At 37.3% G+C, this 17,504-nt stretch overlaps 1 protein-coding gene across 1 annotated transcript; it reads left to right on the forward strand.

The window, feature by feature from the left end:
* The first annotated feature begins 14,901 nt into the window (after positions 1 to 14,901).
* LOC107144162 (melanoma-associated antigen B10-like) lies at positions 14,902 to 15,942 on the forward strand. The gene has a single exon (XM_015487987.1). It carries the CDS (start codon positions 14,902 to 14,904, stop codon positions 15,940 to 15,942), a length of 1,041 nt encoding a protein of 346 aa, XP_015343473.1.
* Positions 15,943 to 17,504: the final 1,562 nt, after the last annotated feature.

Below are 17,504 nucleotides of genomic sequence, written 5' to 3' on the forward strand. Positions count from 1 at the left end.
AACAGCTCCTACCATGTAATCAATCAGTTTCTACAGTGAGGCTTAGAGACATCTTCATCTCTTTGAGTGTCTTTATTACACTTTAAAAGTGTTTTCAAATCCAAAGGTGAGAAGAGTCTGATTTGGTGCAGATTCTATTGATATTATTCCCTGAAGTAGAGGTATAATACTGAAATAAAGAGGAGGTATTACAAAGCAGATGAAATTAGAAAAAGAAGTGGTTCTAATCTGACAACTTTTTTGAATCTGACTACTGAATCCACACATTAATATGTGAACTTAAAACCAAAATCTCAGGCTGGGAATATAGCTCAGTTGGTAGAGTGCTTACCTTGCATGTATCAAGGCCCTGGGTTCAATTCCCAGCACCACAAAACATAAAAAAAACCCCAAATCTGCTTCTTGAGTGATTAGATAAGGAAGTACCAATGAAGTCACTGTGATATTTTAGACACTTAATTTTTATAAACTCTGTAGTCTTTCTAGGAAGCTGTGGTAGTTTTCTATGGCTGCTAAAGCAAATTGATACAAATTTAGTTGTTTAAAGAAGCACACATTTATTATGTCTATAAATATTAGCTATATTTCCATAGGTGTGAAGGATGAGATGATTCTGCTAGATTCTGGACTCACTTTACCCCAAGGCTCAAATCAGGCTTTCAGCTGGCAGTTACCTTATCATAGGCTTTCAGGAGAATCTTCTCAGCTCATTCAAGTTGCTGCAGAATTCAGTTCTTTGCAGTAATATGACTGAGACCGTGCTTCCTTGCTGTCATTCAGTTGGCACTGCCAGATTTTCTTAAGGCCTCCTTCCAGTCCCTGCATGTGGATCTACACATTTTGAGTCCTTTTCATACTTGGAGTCTAACTTCCCCTTCTGCTGCATCTCTCTCTCCTGCCTCCAGTCAGAGAAAGTTCTCTGCTTTTAAGTTCTCATGTCATTAGCTTGGGTCCACTTGGATAATCCCATATATCTTTATTTTCTTTTATTTTATAATGTTAATGTACATTCAAAGTGCCTTTGGCCATGTACCATAACATATTCATGTTTCGGTGACAAGGGTATGGGAATCTTTGTGGAACAATTACTTAGCCTACCATCAATGTGGATATTGTCTCCCTGGCAGATATGTCAACTTTGATAAGAAAATTTTTTAAAAAATTCACCATCATTCTGATTCTTGTCTGTATTTGGCACAGGGGAAAAAATCTCAATTTTCAATGTGCCTAAGGGCACCAGTATAACTATGGTCAGGCATGATGAGCAGGAAACAGAGTCGTAAGTAATGATTTAGACCGTGAACATAAAGGAAGAAGAAATTTCGTCACATATTGAGATTAATGTAAAGGTCAATGAAGAAAGGTGCTATTTGGTGATGAGGGGAAAAAAATCTTACTAAGATTTGCATGTTCCTTTAGAAAATTGAGATGACACCATATTTGAAAAAACTTGCCATGTCATGCACTAAAAAATTGCACAGGAATTTTGGTCTTATCAGAAACTTCTCTGAGAATGAAGAGGTTGTTGTCATGATACATTTCTATAGTCACTTTTCAACAGGTGCATTTTAATAATAAGTAATAGTGGGAAACATCATGCCATGCTATACATGCACATAACATAGTTTGATCAATTTCATTCCCTAGTAACTTTTTTCTTCCACTCCTTCCTCCCATATCCCCTTACTCTACTTATCTCCCTTCTGTTGTTGTTGTTGTTATTATTATTTTAATTAGCACATTATGATTACATATATAAACAGGATTCCTTGAGGTGTATTTGTACATGGACATAACATAATTTGGTAGATTTCATTCCCTAGGACTTCCTCATGCCCTCCCACCTCCCTCCCTTTCAATCCCCTTTCTCTATTGATTTCCCTTCTATTTTCCTAAGATCCTTCTTTTATTCCTTTTTTTCTCTCTCTTGAGCTTCCACATATGAAAAGAAACGTTCAACACTTGACTGTCTGATTCTGGCTTATTTTACTTAGCATGATATTCTCCAGATCCATCCATTTGCCAGCAAATGCCATAATTTCATTCTTTATAGCTGAATAAAATCTCATTGGGTATATGTACCACATTTTCTTTATCAGATTATCAGTTGACAGTCACCTATGCTGCTTCCATAACTTGTCTATTGTGAATTAAATTGCTATAAATATTGGTATGCATATATCATATAGTATGCTTACTTTAGTTCTTTGGAATAAATGCCAAGGAGTGAGATAGCTGGATCATATGGTAATTCCATTCCTTGTCTCTTGAGAAATCTTTATACTGCTTTCCAAATTAGTTTTACCAATTTTGCACCGAAAATACACAGGGGTAACTTTTTTCCCCACACCTTAGCCAGTAATTATTTTTATTTATATTCTTGATGGTTGCCATTCAAACTAGAGTGAGATGAAATCTCAGTGTAGTTTTGATTTGCATTTCCCTGATTAGTAAGGAGGTTGAAATTTTTCATGTTTTTTGAACATTGGTATTTCTTCCTTTGAGAAATGTCTTTTTAGATCATTTGGCCACTTACTGATTAGGCGATTTTTTTGGCATTAAATTTTTTTGAGTTTTTAAAAATATATCCTGGGGCTGGAGTTGTGGCTCAGTGGTAGAGCACTTGCCTAGCATGTGTGAAGCACTGGGTTCAATTCTCTGCACTGCATATAAATAAGTTAATAAAATAAATGTCCACCAACATCTAAAAATATTTTTAAAATGTACTCTGAATGTTAATTGCCTGTAAAGGGGTAGGTGATACAGATTTTTCTCCCATTCTGTAGGTGCTCTCTTCACATTCTTGTTTCCTTTGCTATGCAGAAACTTTTTAGTTTGATTCCATGAAATGAATTCTTGGTCTTATCTCTTGAACTTTAGGTGTCTTATTGAAAAAAGACAGTGCCTATGCCAATACATTGGAGTGTTGATCCTATGTTTTTTTTTTTTTCCCTAGCAATTTCAGATTTTCTTGTCTAATTTCTAGGCCATTGGTCCACTTCAAATTGCTTTTTTTGGGGGGTACAGGTTAAAAGATAAGGATCTAGTTTTATTCTTCTACATATGGATAGTCAGTTTGTTAAAAATATTATCTTTTCTCCAATGTATGCTTGTGGTACCTTTTTCAAGGATCAGCTGACTTTTTTATATGAGTTTTTCTCTGTGTGACTTCTAGTCTATTTCATTGGTCTTCATGTGTATTTTGATGCCATTATCATGCTGTTTTTGTTCCTAAAGTTCTGTAGTATAATTTTACATCGGATACTGTGATGCCTCCAGCATTGCTCTTATTGCTCAGGATTGCTTTTTTCAATTTTGGGTCTTTTATTCTTCCAAATGAATTTTGGGGTTGCTTTTTTCTAGTTCTCTGAAGAATGTCATTGATATTTTGATGGGGATTGCATTGAATTTATAGGTTGCTTTTGGTGGATGGCCATTTGGGCAATATTAATTCTGCCTATCCAAGAACATGGGAGGTTTTTCCATCTTCTAAAACCTTCTTCAATTTCTATATTCAGTGTTCTATAGTTTCCATTTTAGGGTGTCTTTCACCACCTTGATTAAATTTATTCCCAGGTATTTTAAAGGCTATTGAAAATGAAATTGTTTTCCTGATTCCTTTCTTAGCAGATTCATTATCAACATATAGGAAAGCTGTTCATGTTTATATGTTGATTTTGTATCCTGCTACATTGCTAAATTTGTTTCTCAGCTCTAGAAGTCTTCTGCTGGCTTTTTGTTGGGGGGAGGGGACTTCTAAGTATAGGATCATGTCATCAGCAAACAGAGATAATTTGATGTCTTTTCCTATTTGTATCCCTTTAATTTCTTTCTCTTGCCTGATTGCTCTGGCTAGAATTTCAAGAACTGTATTCAATGAGAGTATTGAGAGTAAACATCTTTTTCTTTGTTTCTGATTTTAGAGGAAATGGTTTCAGTTTTTCTCCACTAAGTATGATATTTGATTTGGGTTTAACATATATAGCCTTTATGATGTTGAGGTAAGTTCCTTATATCACTAGTTTCTTTGGTATTTTTAGCATTAATGGGTGCTGATTTTTAATCAAATGCTGTTTCTGCATCTATTGAGATAATCATGTGATTTTTGTCCTTGATTCTATTTATGTAATAAATTGCATTTGTTGTTTTGCATACGTTGAACCAACCATACATCTCTGGGATGAAACTCACTTGATCATGGTGTGCTATCATTTCAATGTGGTTTCAAATATAGTTTGGTAATCTTTTATTAAGGATTTTTTCATCTATGTTCATTAGGGATATTGGCATATCATTTTTATTCCTGGATGCGTCTTTGTCTGTTTTTGATATCGGGGTTATACTGGCTTCATAGATTATATAGTGGTGGGTGTGGGCTGGGATTGTAGCTCAGTGGTAGAGCACCTGCCTGACATATGTGAGGCTATGGGTCCAATCCTCAGCATCACATAAAAATAAATAAAAATAACTATATCTACAATTAAAAATATTTTTTTTAATATATCTTGGTGCATTCCCTCCCTTTAAATTTTGTAGACTAATTTGGGGAAGATTGGTGTTAATTCGTCTTTAGAGTTCTGGTAGAAGTTTACTAAAAATATGTCTGGTCCAGGACTTTACTTTGTTGGAAAGCTTTTAATTGATATTTAAATTTTATTACTTGATAATTGTTGGCTTAGCTTTTTTATATCTTCCTGATTCAATTTGGGCATGTCATGTAACTAGAAATTTGTCAATTTTCTATATATTCCGGTTTGTTGAAGTATACATTTTCAAAAGATTTTCTAACGATCCTTGGGATTTCAAAAGTGTCTATGGTGATATTTCCTTTTTCATCTTTAGTTTTGTGAATTTGAGTCTTCTTTCTCTCTCTCTCTTTTTTTTTTTTTTTTGGTTTGGCTAAGGGTTTACAATCTTGTTTCAAAGAACTGTTTGTTACATTGATACTTTGTAATTTTGAAATTCCCTATTGTATCAATTTCAGCTCTGATCTTAACTATTTCCTGTCTTCTATTGGCTTTGAAAATCATTTGTTACTGCTTCTCTAGGGTCTTGAGATGTAACATTAGATTGTTTATTTGGATCTTTTTTTTAAAGAAATTTTTTTAGTTGTAGATGCACACAATACCCTTATTTATTTTTTTATGTTGCTGAAGCTTCAACCCAGTGCCTCAGACATGTTACGCAAGCGCTGTACCACTGAGCCACAACCCCAAACCCTTTATATTTTTTAAATGTAGGCATTTAGGGCCATACTTTCCTCTTAGAACTGCACTCATAGTGTCTTGGAGATTTGGATACATTGTAGCACTATTCTTTTTTTTTTTTTTTTAGTTGTAGTTTGACACAATACCTTTTATTAATTCATTTATTTTTATGTGGTGCTGAGGATCGAACCCAGGGTCTTGCACATGCGAGGCGAGTGCTCTACCACTGAGCAACAACCCCAGCCCTGTAGCACTATTCTTGTTTGATTCTAGGAACTTTTAAATTTTTCCTCTCATTTCATCTATGGTTCATTTCTTGTTCAAAATGGTATTAATCAATCTCTACATATTTATGTGGTTTCTATAACTTTTCTTGTGGTTGATTTCTAATTTCATTCCATTGTGATCTGATAAGATGCAAAGTACAAATCGATTTTTAAAAAACATTTGCTAAGACTTGCGTTGTAACTTGAAATACTTTCTATTTTGGAGAGAGTTTCATTGAGATGCTGAGAATAAAGTAAACTCAACTGCTATTGGGTGGAATACACTATAAATGTCTGTTAGATCCATTTGATTTATAGTATTAATTAGGTCAGAAATGACTTAATTGATTTTATGTCTGGATGACTTATCTGTTGGTGAGAGGGGTGTGTTTAAGTCACCCAGCATTATCTTATTGGAATCTATCTCAGACTGAATCCCAAGGAGTGTTTGCTTTACATGGACCAACATTTGGGGCACTAATGTTTACTAGTTTTATATCTTCTTGCTGGATAATTCCCTTTACCAGTATGTAATAACCTTCCTTGCTTGCTCCGATTAATTTTTGCTGGAAATTTGCTTTTTCAGATATGAGGATAGCTACTCCTGCTTGGTTTTGTACTCCATTTACATGGAATATCATTTTCCATCCTTTCACTTTCAGCCTGTGAATATATTTGCTTGTAATATGAGTTTCTTGCAAACAGTATATATTGGTTCTTATCTTTCAATCCTCTCTGCCAGTCTATGTCTTTTCATTAGAGGATTCAAACAATTTACATTCAGTTATTATGTAGATATATTTATTATTTCCTGCCATTTTATTTTGTTTCATACATTTAATTTGATCTTAATTTTATGTTTATCTGCTTTGCTAGTTAGCTTCATCCACTCAATAGTTCTAGGGATTTTTGTTTGTTTGTTTGTTTGTTTTTAAGTTCATCAATAATGTAGTATTTCTTTAAGTATATTCTGTACTGCTGACTTAATGGTCACAAATTGTTTTAGGTTATCCTTATCTTGGAAATTTTTTCTTTCCTGCTTGCTTTTAAATATTTTATTAGTTGTTGGTGGGACTTTACTTATTTTTGTGTAGTGCTGAGAATCAAACCCAGTGCCACACACATACTAAGCAAGCACTCTACTGAGCCACAACCCCAGCCCTGTCCTTTTTTTTTTAGTATATATATTTTAGTTGTGGATGAACCTTTATTTTATTTATTTATTGATATGTGGTACTGAGAATTGAACCCAGTGCCTCACACATGCTGGACAAGCACTCTATAACTGAGTCACATCCCCAGCCCTGGAAAGTTTTTATTTTCTTCTTCTATTCTGAATGAACATTTTGGTGGATATAGCAATCTTGGCTGGCATTTGTTTTCTTTCAGAGTCTGGATTATCTCATGCCAATTTCTCCTGGCCTTTAGTGTCTGAGAATTCTGAAGTGTGTCTTATTTGTTTACCTCTAAATGTGATCCAACATTTTCCTCTTGTGGCTTTTAATATTCTATCTTTATTATATAGGTTAGGCATTTGATTATGATATGTCTCGGTGGGGTTCAGTTTTGGTCTTGTCTATTTGGGTTTCTATGTGCTTCCCATATGTGAATGCCCATCCCCTTTCTAAGGTGTAGACATTTTCTGCTCTCATTTCACTGAAAATGTTCTTAATGCCATTACCTTTTGTATTAATCTCTTTTTCAATTTTAATGTCTCTTAAGTTTGTTGCTTTAATGTTGTCCCAGACTTCTTGTATATTCTGATGATTGTCTTTTTTTTCTTACTGCTTACTGATCTACAAGGTTATTTACCCTGTCTTCAAGGTCTGAAATTCTTTTTTCTACATAATCTAATCTGTTAGTGATACATTCAACTGAATGCTGTATTTGATTTATGGTTTCTTTCATTTTCAGGTCTGATTAGATTCTTTTAAGAATCTCTATCTCCTTATTAAAATAATTTTCACCTCTGGTATTTTCTCTGTTATTGTTCCTTATATCTTCTTTTGGGTCATTAATCATTTAAATAATCATTTTTTTTGTAAACTTTCTCTGGAATTTCATCCCTTTAAATATGTGTGGATCCTTTTGATGGGGGATTGTAAATTGGGGGGGGGGCTTTTTGCCTGTTTCTTCATGTTTAGATAGATAGATTACTCTTCCTCATTTATGAGGGGGTAATAGATATATCATTGTAATAATTCCTATGTTGTCAGTATATTTTAGCTTCAATGCTGTGGACCCAAGTCTCCTATTTTTGTCCAGTCTATCGCTTGGTGACAGGTTTTACTGAATACCTTTAATATTCAATTTCCTTTATTGCCCAGCTCTTCATTTTTCTCTTGCAAGTGCTTCAGTTGTGCTGCTTCTAATGTGCATTGATTAATGCAGCTTTAGCCAGACTTTTTAATAATTACTTTTTTGTTTCATAGTTATGAAACATGTAACAGTTCATGAGGGAGACTCTATTTCTTGTTGTGCTCTCCTCCCTTGGCACATGAGAAGATTATTATATTCCCAGTCCACCCACATGTAGTTGGAAATGGCCTTGTGGGGGGTTCTCAAAATGGCAAAAATAGAAGCGGTCACTTTCTTGGTTGTTCCGTGGAGTGAAACCAAGAAAGTAGACAGGCAACTTCTCAGCAAAGTAGGTGAACCCAAAAAAAGGTGGGGGAACTTTACTGGAATTTAAAACTGGACATTCAAAGCAGACTGGGAATTCAGAAGGTTGGAGATAATAAAATAAGGAAGAAATCTCCAACAGCACAGCCATTGCTGCAGCTGGGCCAGAAGCACTAGCCAGAGGAGTTCCTCCACAAGCAAGGTGGAGGGATAAGGAAATAAAAGGAACCCAAATTTCTAGGAGACCTGAGGCATGTCTTGGTACAGAGCATTTAGAGATCAAGGACATTGCCTAACTAAACTGGAAGGTGAGCTGCACAATATCCTTGTGGGAGAAAGAAGCTGCCATCTCTCCAGGAGGCATGTGGAGGACAAAAGAAGGAACCATTTTGCAGCTGGTGTGGGGCCGACAGCTGAGTGAGCCAATTCCTGGAAAACTTGAGTTTGGCCTGAAATACAGTCCCAGTAAACACACACTGAACACCACAGAGAGTGCTTAAATGAACAGTATAAAATCAAATGTGGAGCGAGGTTTAGCCAGTGGACAACTGGTCATGGAAGCCCACCTGGCTCTACCCTTCCCCCTCCAACCCGGCTGCTTTCAGGACAGGCTGGAAGAGATGTGTCTGGTGGGGAATTTGGAAGGGCAAGGGTGGGAGAGAATTGAGTTTGGAGACTGAACTCAAGACCAGGAAATGTGGGGGCTGCCAGTGACATAGGGGACTAAGAATTAGCTCCTCCACTACACAAGTGAAACCCAAGAGGGATCTCTGGGGTACTGTCTTCCAGTGTGTACTGGCAATTACTGGGCCCTAGAGTTCGGCTGCTTTGAATCTCCAGACCAATTGGCATTCAGCAAAGAGCCTGGAGCCCACCTAAACTTAAATCCTGCCTTGAGGAATTCCACCTATGGGATTACCTCTCTGGAAGGTGGAACATCACACTCCAGATGACCCCACCTAAAACTGGTGAGAAGCTGAGAATCTTTTGAACTCCAATGTAAAGAATTCTTTAACTTTTCATCAAGATTTTTCTCCCTCTCTCTCTTTTTTTCTTTGTTTAATTGTGACTTTAATATTATACAGACATTTATATATGCTCATATTTGTTTTTCTTTTCATTTTTAGCATTTTTGAAGACAGTTATTTTTCATGGATCATTTTTTGAGGACTACAATGTTTGATTGTTATATTTTAGTTTTGCTTTGTACTCTTTTATTCTTTTTTTAATTTTTACTTTACATATATATTTTTCTTTTTTAATTTTTACTTTACATATATATATTTTTCTTTTACTTTACATATATATTTTTCTTTATATATTTTTAATTTACATATATATTTTCCTGTTTCCCTTGATTATTTTCTCTTTTCTTCTGTTAAGAGTCAATCTCTATTGTTCTTTCACTCTTCCTTTACTTTTTTACTTCTATCTTTTCTCCTCCTCCCTCATAATCATCACATCCTATATAAACTCTGCTCTCTCCCTGTTCATCACAAGAATTCACAAGTAAAAAGCCTGAAGTACAAAACATTTTTAATAAGATATTTCATGAAGAAGAAATGAAAAATAAAAGTGAAAACTAGCAGAGGGAAGAATTATGCTAGAAGAATAGTTAATCAGAGGATAAATTAATTCAAAGTAAAAACCAGAGATAAATCAAAATGGAATGTGATAAAAATCATTTCTCAAAAATAGCATTGGGGCTGGGGATGTGGCTCAAGTGGTAGCGTGCTCACCTGGCATGCATGGGGTGCTGGGTTCGATCCTCAGCACCACATAAAAATAAAATAAAGATGTTGTATCCACCAAAAAAAACCCTAAAAAATAAATATTAAAAAATTATTTTTCTCTCTTTAAAAAAATAATAACATTGACTATAAATGGCCTAAACACATCAATCAAAAGACATATACCATCAGATTGGATTTAAAAACAAGACCCAACAATATGCTGTGTTTAAAAGACTCACCTCATAGGCAAAGACACCTACAAACTGAAGGCAAAAGGAGGGGGAAAAACATCATTCTCATGGATCTCATAAACAAGCAGGGTTTCTATCCTCATATCAGATAAAGTGGACTTCAAGCCAAAGTTAATCAGAAGAGAAAGAAGGACATGTCATACTGCTTAAGGGAACTGTACATCAACAAAACATTACAATAGGAAATATTTATGCACCAAACAATGGAGCATCTATATACATCAAACAAAGCCTTCTCAGTTTCAAGAATCAAATAGACCACAACACAATTATACTGGGTAACTTTAACCTGCCTCTGTCACCACTGGGTATATCCTCTGAACAAAAACAAAATAAAGAAGCTATAGAACTAAAAAATACAATTGAAAATTTAGACTTCACAGACATATGTAGAATATTTCATCCATCAACAACTGAATACACTTTCTTCTCAGCAGCACATGGATCCTTCTCTAATATAGACAATGTTATGTAAGCTATCACATATATTGGCATTAAATTGTAACATTACCTTAATATATTTTTAGCATCTGTAGAGTTATGATAGCTCCCTTTCCATTAATATTAATTTTTGTGTTCTTGCTTTTTTCTTGATTAGATTTGTTTGATTTTTATCAACTTTCAGCTGTATTCTTTCTTCTCTATTTCATATATTTCTGCTCCTACTCTTATTTTTTTTCTTCCTACTATCTTATTTGAAAATAATTTGATTGTTAATCTAACTTCTTTATGATACAAGTATTTTAAGTTACAAATGTTCATCTGAGTACTGTTTCATCCCAGAGATTCTGATATTTTAAGCTTTTATTATCACTTAGTTCAAAGCACCTTTTATTTACTTTTCTTGTGCCTTCTTCCTTGACCTGTGAGATATTTATAAGTGTGCCATTTAATTTTGAAGTAGTTGACATGTGGGAGTGGGGTTCCATGTATCTTAAAGTGATTGATTTCTAATGTAATCAATCATGCAGGAAAAAAAATCTGTATGATTTCAAATTTTAAAAAGTTATGAAAATGCTTTTTGTATTTATATTGATTGTATTGGTTACATATGTGTCAAAACATGTTCTTCCCCTACCCTTGACACTGAAATAAATGAATGAAGAAACTGTCCATACAGATTTACCTCATTTTTTATTAATATTTTTTTAGTTGTAATTGGACACAATACCTTTATTTTATTTATGTGGTGCTGAGGATTGAACCCAGAGCCTTGCACATGCTAGGCAAGTGCTCTACTGCTGAGCCACAACCCCGTCCCCCTCACGTTTAAAATCACTTTGTATATGCAATAATTAACCACTCATTTCTTGATAGATGTGTAAGTTGTTTCACATTTGCTACTTTGATTGAAATATATATCACTGAACATAAATTTTTGGACAAATATTGTTATTTCATTATTTTAAAGATGCTTTTAAAAGTTTAAATTAGGTTCAAGTTGAAAGTGTGATGACTTGAAATTTTTGGATTATTAAAATTCCTTCCCAAAAAAGGGTTGCATATTCTCACAAATATTTTATTTGATTAATTTAAATTTGGGGAAAAATTTTGGCAAAATTATTGTCTGTTATTGTCTATTATTTCAATTGTCTGTTTTCTCAGTAGTTTTAACACAAAATGAAACTAATCCCTAATCTATAAAGCAGGATATCTGCAGTGATGACTTGAGCACTAGGATTCTTCTGAGAACGTGCTTTTAATTCGGATATGTCAAAACAGAATTTTAATTCTGATATGTCAAAGATATTTCTCTTTACTTTGGGGAGTAATTTGGACAAAATGATCAGGTATCAGAATGGGCCAACAGACGAAAACCTTAGTTCATGAGGTTATTTCAAGCAAAACAGACAGCAGAATAATTGCAAACACTCATGCCAGAGATCACAAGCTAAACCATGTTCATACAGCCTAGGGCAGCTGGCAGTCATGGGTGTATAACCAGGGTTTAACATTAGGAAATAAAGTGTCAGAGGAGAGAAGATTGAGAAACTTCAGACAACTTTCTTGTTAGTTAAGGGTCTTTACCTTAATTTTAGGCAGGATCTGAAACTCTTTTCTCAGCTGATTTGACACCACCTCTCTAAGACCAATCCCTTTACTTCCCTGAGGTATGAACGCAGATGGGTATCAGGGTACATCAATTTCTGCAATCCTTATATAGGCTCTCCCATGGTTTACACATGGCTGAATTTGAGAAGATCCTCCCAGCAGAAGAGAGTGATTCCTCACATAATCCTGCTCTGCTCTCAGTTCTGGTCAACCCTGAGCTGGGATTTCCTTGAACTGCCCCTCTGGGGACTCAGGAAATTAAGGGCATTGGTCCTGAGTATTTTCCCAAAGTCTGTTAAGAGTGAGGTCCAAGATGCTAACGGAATGTTAGGACTCTGTGTGATTTCTGAAGAAACCACACATGCAAGACAGACAAAGAGGCACAGTGACCCACCCCAGCTATCAGCTCTGCCCCTCCTGGTGGAGGGGGCTCAGATGTTCCTTTACTATTTCTTCTGAAAATTGAAGGGTAACATGAGGATGCCTTTCATTTAAGGCTAACCCAGGTAATCAGAAAGAAGAGTTCCATCGTAGTGTAAATTTTAAAAATAAGTATAAACAAATAAACAAACTTATATGAGTTCTAAGGAAACCCCCATCTCAGATCAGTGTCAACTCCACAGAGCCCATTCATGTGTAAATCCTGGGAGAACCCATGCAAAGTTTTCAGGAGGTGATGCACCCTGATACTGGCCTTGGGACCTCAGGGAAGTGAAGGATTTTGTCTGAGAGGGGTGGTGTTAAGTCAGCTGAGGGAAGAGTTCCAGATCCTTCTTGAAATTAAGGTAAGTACCCTGATTTAGGTGTGTGGATATCCCCCACTTGACTGGAAGGCGAGAGTTCTGATTCTGCTGTCAGCCCTAGTAGGATCTAGACCAGAATCATAGAACTTAATGATCTCTTAGTAGTTTCTAAATTCCTTCAGAAGGGACTAAGGCGGGTAAGGATATTAGACTAGGGTGTTTTCTTCAAACCAATAGAGGAAGGGTTCCCAGACTTTAATCAAAGAAAAGATGGAGAACTTGAATGAAGTCTGAGGTAATCAACCACTCTGAACTGAAGGAACATCACAGAGCACTGCCTCCTGCTCCGGCTGTCTGGGGGAGGGGGGCATGGGAGGATGTGACACATACCAACTTCCGCCTCTGGCGTTTGAGGGAGATGATAGCGTCTGTGTGAGGTGGCACAGCACCAGGTCAGTTGAGGGAAGAGCCCTAGTCCTTGCCTAGAATTAAGGTAAATAATAAGTTGGGTGTGATGGAACTGCCCACCTCTGACTGGTGGGGCTCCCAGAGTTACCCCGCCTGAGGTCAGTTTTGATAGAAATTAGATTGGAGTCATCAGACATACAGATGATCTCAGAGTCATTACCAAATTCCCTCAGAGGATTTTGAGAGGGCCAGGGTATTGACTTCAGACCAGCAGAGGAAGGGTTCTCAGGTTCTAATGGGAGAGATTTGATGCAGTTACCCCAAAATGTCCATAAAATCACAGACCCACATTCATACTTCCGGTCCAGAGAGGCTACATATGAGGGTGGATTGATGTAAGGAACCCTGAGTAATGCCTTTGGGGTCTCAGGGAAGTGAATGCCTTAGAATGGGAGCAAGATGGTATTGTCAACATAGGGATGATCCCTCAGCTCTGCTAGGGGTTAGAGTGAGGTGACCGAGTGAGGTCTCAGGGATCCACAAATAAAGGGTACCACACAAAGCCACACCTGCTGTTAGTCCAGGGAGGCTTTGGGGCAAAGCTGTCAGGAGAGGAATTCCCTTACATTGCACTTCAGAAGCCAAGGAAATAAGGTCATTTGACTGAGAGGGTCAGCCCCATCTTATTAGGGAGAAGTCCCAGGCTCTTCTGGAAGTCAATGTGAGATCCTGTGTGTAGATTTTCTTGTTAACTCAGGGTCTTTACCTTAATTTTAGGCAGGATCTGGAACTCTTCCCTCACCATTTGACACCAGCTGATTTGACACCACCTCTCTAAGACCAATCCCTTTACTTTCCTGAGGTTCCAGTGCAGGTGTGTAGACTGAGGGGACTACCAATCTCAGAATTGCAAGGGTCACAAAGAGTACTATCTGTACCTTCAGACCTAAATGACCAAAAGCAGATGTGTTATGCTATGGCTTCCCTGTCTTTTTGGAGTTTTCAGGGACTGAGACCCTTGCTCAGGGGCAATAGATCTAAAGTCAGAAGAGGGAGGAGTCACAGTTCCTAGCAAAAGTGAAGGTGAAACACTGTGTGATGACTAGGAACATTAATTACCCCAGTACAGATTCCCATGAAGCCTGTGATTTCATCCCTTTGTGTCTCCAGGTAGGTGTGGTGAGGTGAGGTTCCCCTCAGTTCATCCTCTGGAATCTCACAGATATTAGGGTTGTAAAATGAGGGGTCATCATCAAAAAATAGATCATAGGGACCCCAGGTGCTGCTAGGATTCAGTTGATAACCCTTAATGTGAACTAAGGAAGACCCACAACCCAGAACAATGCCATTGCCTTAAGCTCCAGTAAGCTCCAGGTAGATCTGGCGTCTAACAACCAAAAGCATACCTTAATTATTTCCACAGAGTCCTAAGGGGACAGACAGGTCACAGAATAGGCACATTGTGAGTTTCTAGAACAGTGATTTCAAGGAAAACTGCAGAGGTAGCCTTCAGTAAAGCCAAGGAGTTGTCTCCTAGTTGAAGTGGCCCAACAGTTTCACTCTCTTTTGTCGTTTGCAGAATACCTGTCTCTCTCCCTACTGCCAGGTCTAAAACCATAATGCCTCGAGGTCAGAAGAGTAAGCTCCATGCTCGTGAGAAACGCCGTCAGGCCCAGACCCAAGGTCTGGTGGGTGCTCAGGCCACTGCAAGAGCAGGTGGAGAGTTTCACTCCTCTTCCTCCTCTCGTTCCAAGAGTAATCCTCGGAGTTCAGCTGCTGCTAGAACAACTAGCAATCCTCAAGGGTCTTGGAGAGCTGCACCCACCACCACTACTTCTGCTGTTGTTTCATACAGAAGATCTAATGGAAGTGGGAACAACCAAGTGGAGGAAAGGCCAAGCTCTTCTCAAGCCCAGCTTGCCACTGGGTACCTGTCCAGAGGCCGTCTGGATGAGAAGGTAGTTATATTGGTGCGTTACCTGCTGTACAAGTATCAAATGAAGGAGCCCATTACAAAGGCAGAAATGCTGAGAAACATAATCCAAATGCACAAGAGCCACTTCCTTGAGATCCTGAGGAAAGCTTCTGAGCACCTGGAACTGGTCTTTGGCCTAGACATCAAGGAAATGGATTCCAACAAGCATATCTATATCCTCATCAATAAACTGGAACTAAGCTATGATGCAAGGCTGGGTGACGATGGAGGTGTGCCCAAGACTGGTCTTCTGATGGCTATCCTGGGTGTGATCTTCACAAAGGGAAACCGTGCCACTGAGGAGCAAGTCTGGCAAATCTTGAATGCAATGGGCTTATACAGTGGTAGAGAGCACTTTATTTTTGGCGAGCCCAGGAAGCTTATCACCAAAGATTTAGTGAAAAAAAAGTACCTGGAATATCAGCAGGTGCCCGACAGTGATCCTCCGCGCTATGAATTCCTGTGGGGCCCAAGAGCCTATGCAGAAACCAGTAAGATGAAAGTCCTAGAGTTTTTAGCCAAAGTCCATGATACCATCCCAAGTGCCTACCAAACCTGGTATGAGGAAGCATTGAGAGATGAGGAAGCAAGAGCCCAAGCCAGAGCTGCAGCAAGGGCTCACATAAGTGCCATAGTTATTGCACGATCCAGGGCCCTGTCCAGTTATTCCTCCCGCCCCAAGTAAATTCTCAGTCATTTACCACGTTGTGGTCAAAAAGTCCACAATCTAAATAGTGGAAGGTCAAGGGTGGGTCTGGAGACAATACAATGTGTAAAAATGTTATTTTCCCGTTCTGTGTTCCTCAACAAATTTTCAAAAATATTATTCTTGTCATCAGAAGATTAAAGTACCTTCATATATAAACTTATGAATGACATTGCTCAAACATTTATTGCTGTGAATGGAATTGAGTAAGAGGGTTTTTTTCTTTTGTAAAACAAATTAGGAAAATTTCCATCATATTTATTCATTTAGGATATGACAGCATGGCAGTAAATTAGGCATTACCTAAGAATGTAAAAAAACTCAGAATTGTAAAAGTTGATGTCAAGAAATAGAGAAAAAAATAAAAGATCATAAATGGTCTCACTTATCACTGTAATTGTTGTTTTGTACCAGATTATGTTTACTTTATTGAAGAATGTAAAATAATAATACATTAGAACTCTTTCTTAGGGGCTTATATTTTTCTCAAGAAATAATTGAGAATTTACACTTTGGGAGGCTTGTTTTCATACCTGAAATGCTAAGATGAAGATGAATCATCCCTGTACTTATAAATTTAAAGACTTGGAGCAGCCATGATTAAATGAAGATGGTGAATGTCTCACTTCAGATTGCTTGAACAACAACCATTTATTTCTCAGAGTTCCAGAGGCTGGAAGTCTGAGATCATATTGCAGGTCAGATTCTTGGTGAAAGTTCTCTTTCTGTTTCACAGTTTACTTATTGTATCCTCACATAGTGGAGAAAGAGAACTCTGGTGTCCTTATTCCATTAACAGAAATTTATTTCTCACAATTTTGAAGGCTGCAGAATCCAAAATAAAACTACTTACAGATACAGTGTTTGATGCATAGACCACATTAAAACATTAAAAAGTTTCCTCACATAGAAGGGTGAGGGATCTCTCTGGGATCTTTATCACAAGAGCACTATCGCAGTTATGAGGGTTCCCCCTCATAACCTAATTACCTCCTAAAGACCCCACTTCCAGATACCATCACATTGGGGATATAAAATTCAATGTATGATTTTTTTTGGGGGGGGGACAAACATTTTGTCCGTAGCTATGAGAATCTTCTAACCAAAAGGGCAAAAATCAAAAGAAGGTGGGGTTTTCAACATACATGCCATATGGCAAGGATTTGGTACCTTGAGGAATTGCAAGCCTTTCAGTGTGAATAATTTTAACTTAAACAGAGTGGTGGGACAGATTAGCCTGTGGAAGTAGTGGGCAGGGGCCCAAACCTCAGATGGTGTGTTCCAGTGTCGAGAGCCTAAAGTCTAGAATGGAAAACTGTTTTTACAAGACACTTTTAAATCATGAATAAACGAGAGATAAATCTATGCCTGGGGAAGGAGTGTAAGATGTCCCATAGTCTGGTGGTCTCCATGTAAGTGTATAAACGATGATTTGTGCACATCAGCACAATGGAGTGTCTGAGGACAAAAATGGTAATATTCATATGAGATGGAATGCTTAGAAGCCACTGTGCTGGCATGGCAGTCTTCACATTAGGACC

The sequence above is a fragment of the Marmota marmota genome, unplaced genomic scaffold (genome assembly GCF_001458135.2).
Source record: "Marmota marmota marmota unplaced genomic scaffold, marMar, whole genome shotgun sequence".
Classification (NCBI taxonomy): domain Eukaryota; kingdom Metazoa; phylum Chordata; class Mammalia; order Rodentia; family Sciuridae; genus Marmota; species Marmota marmota.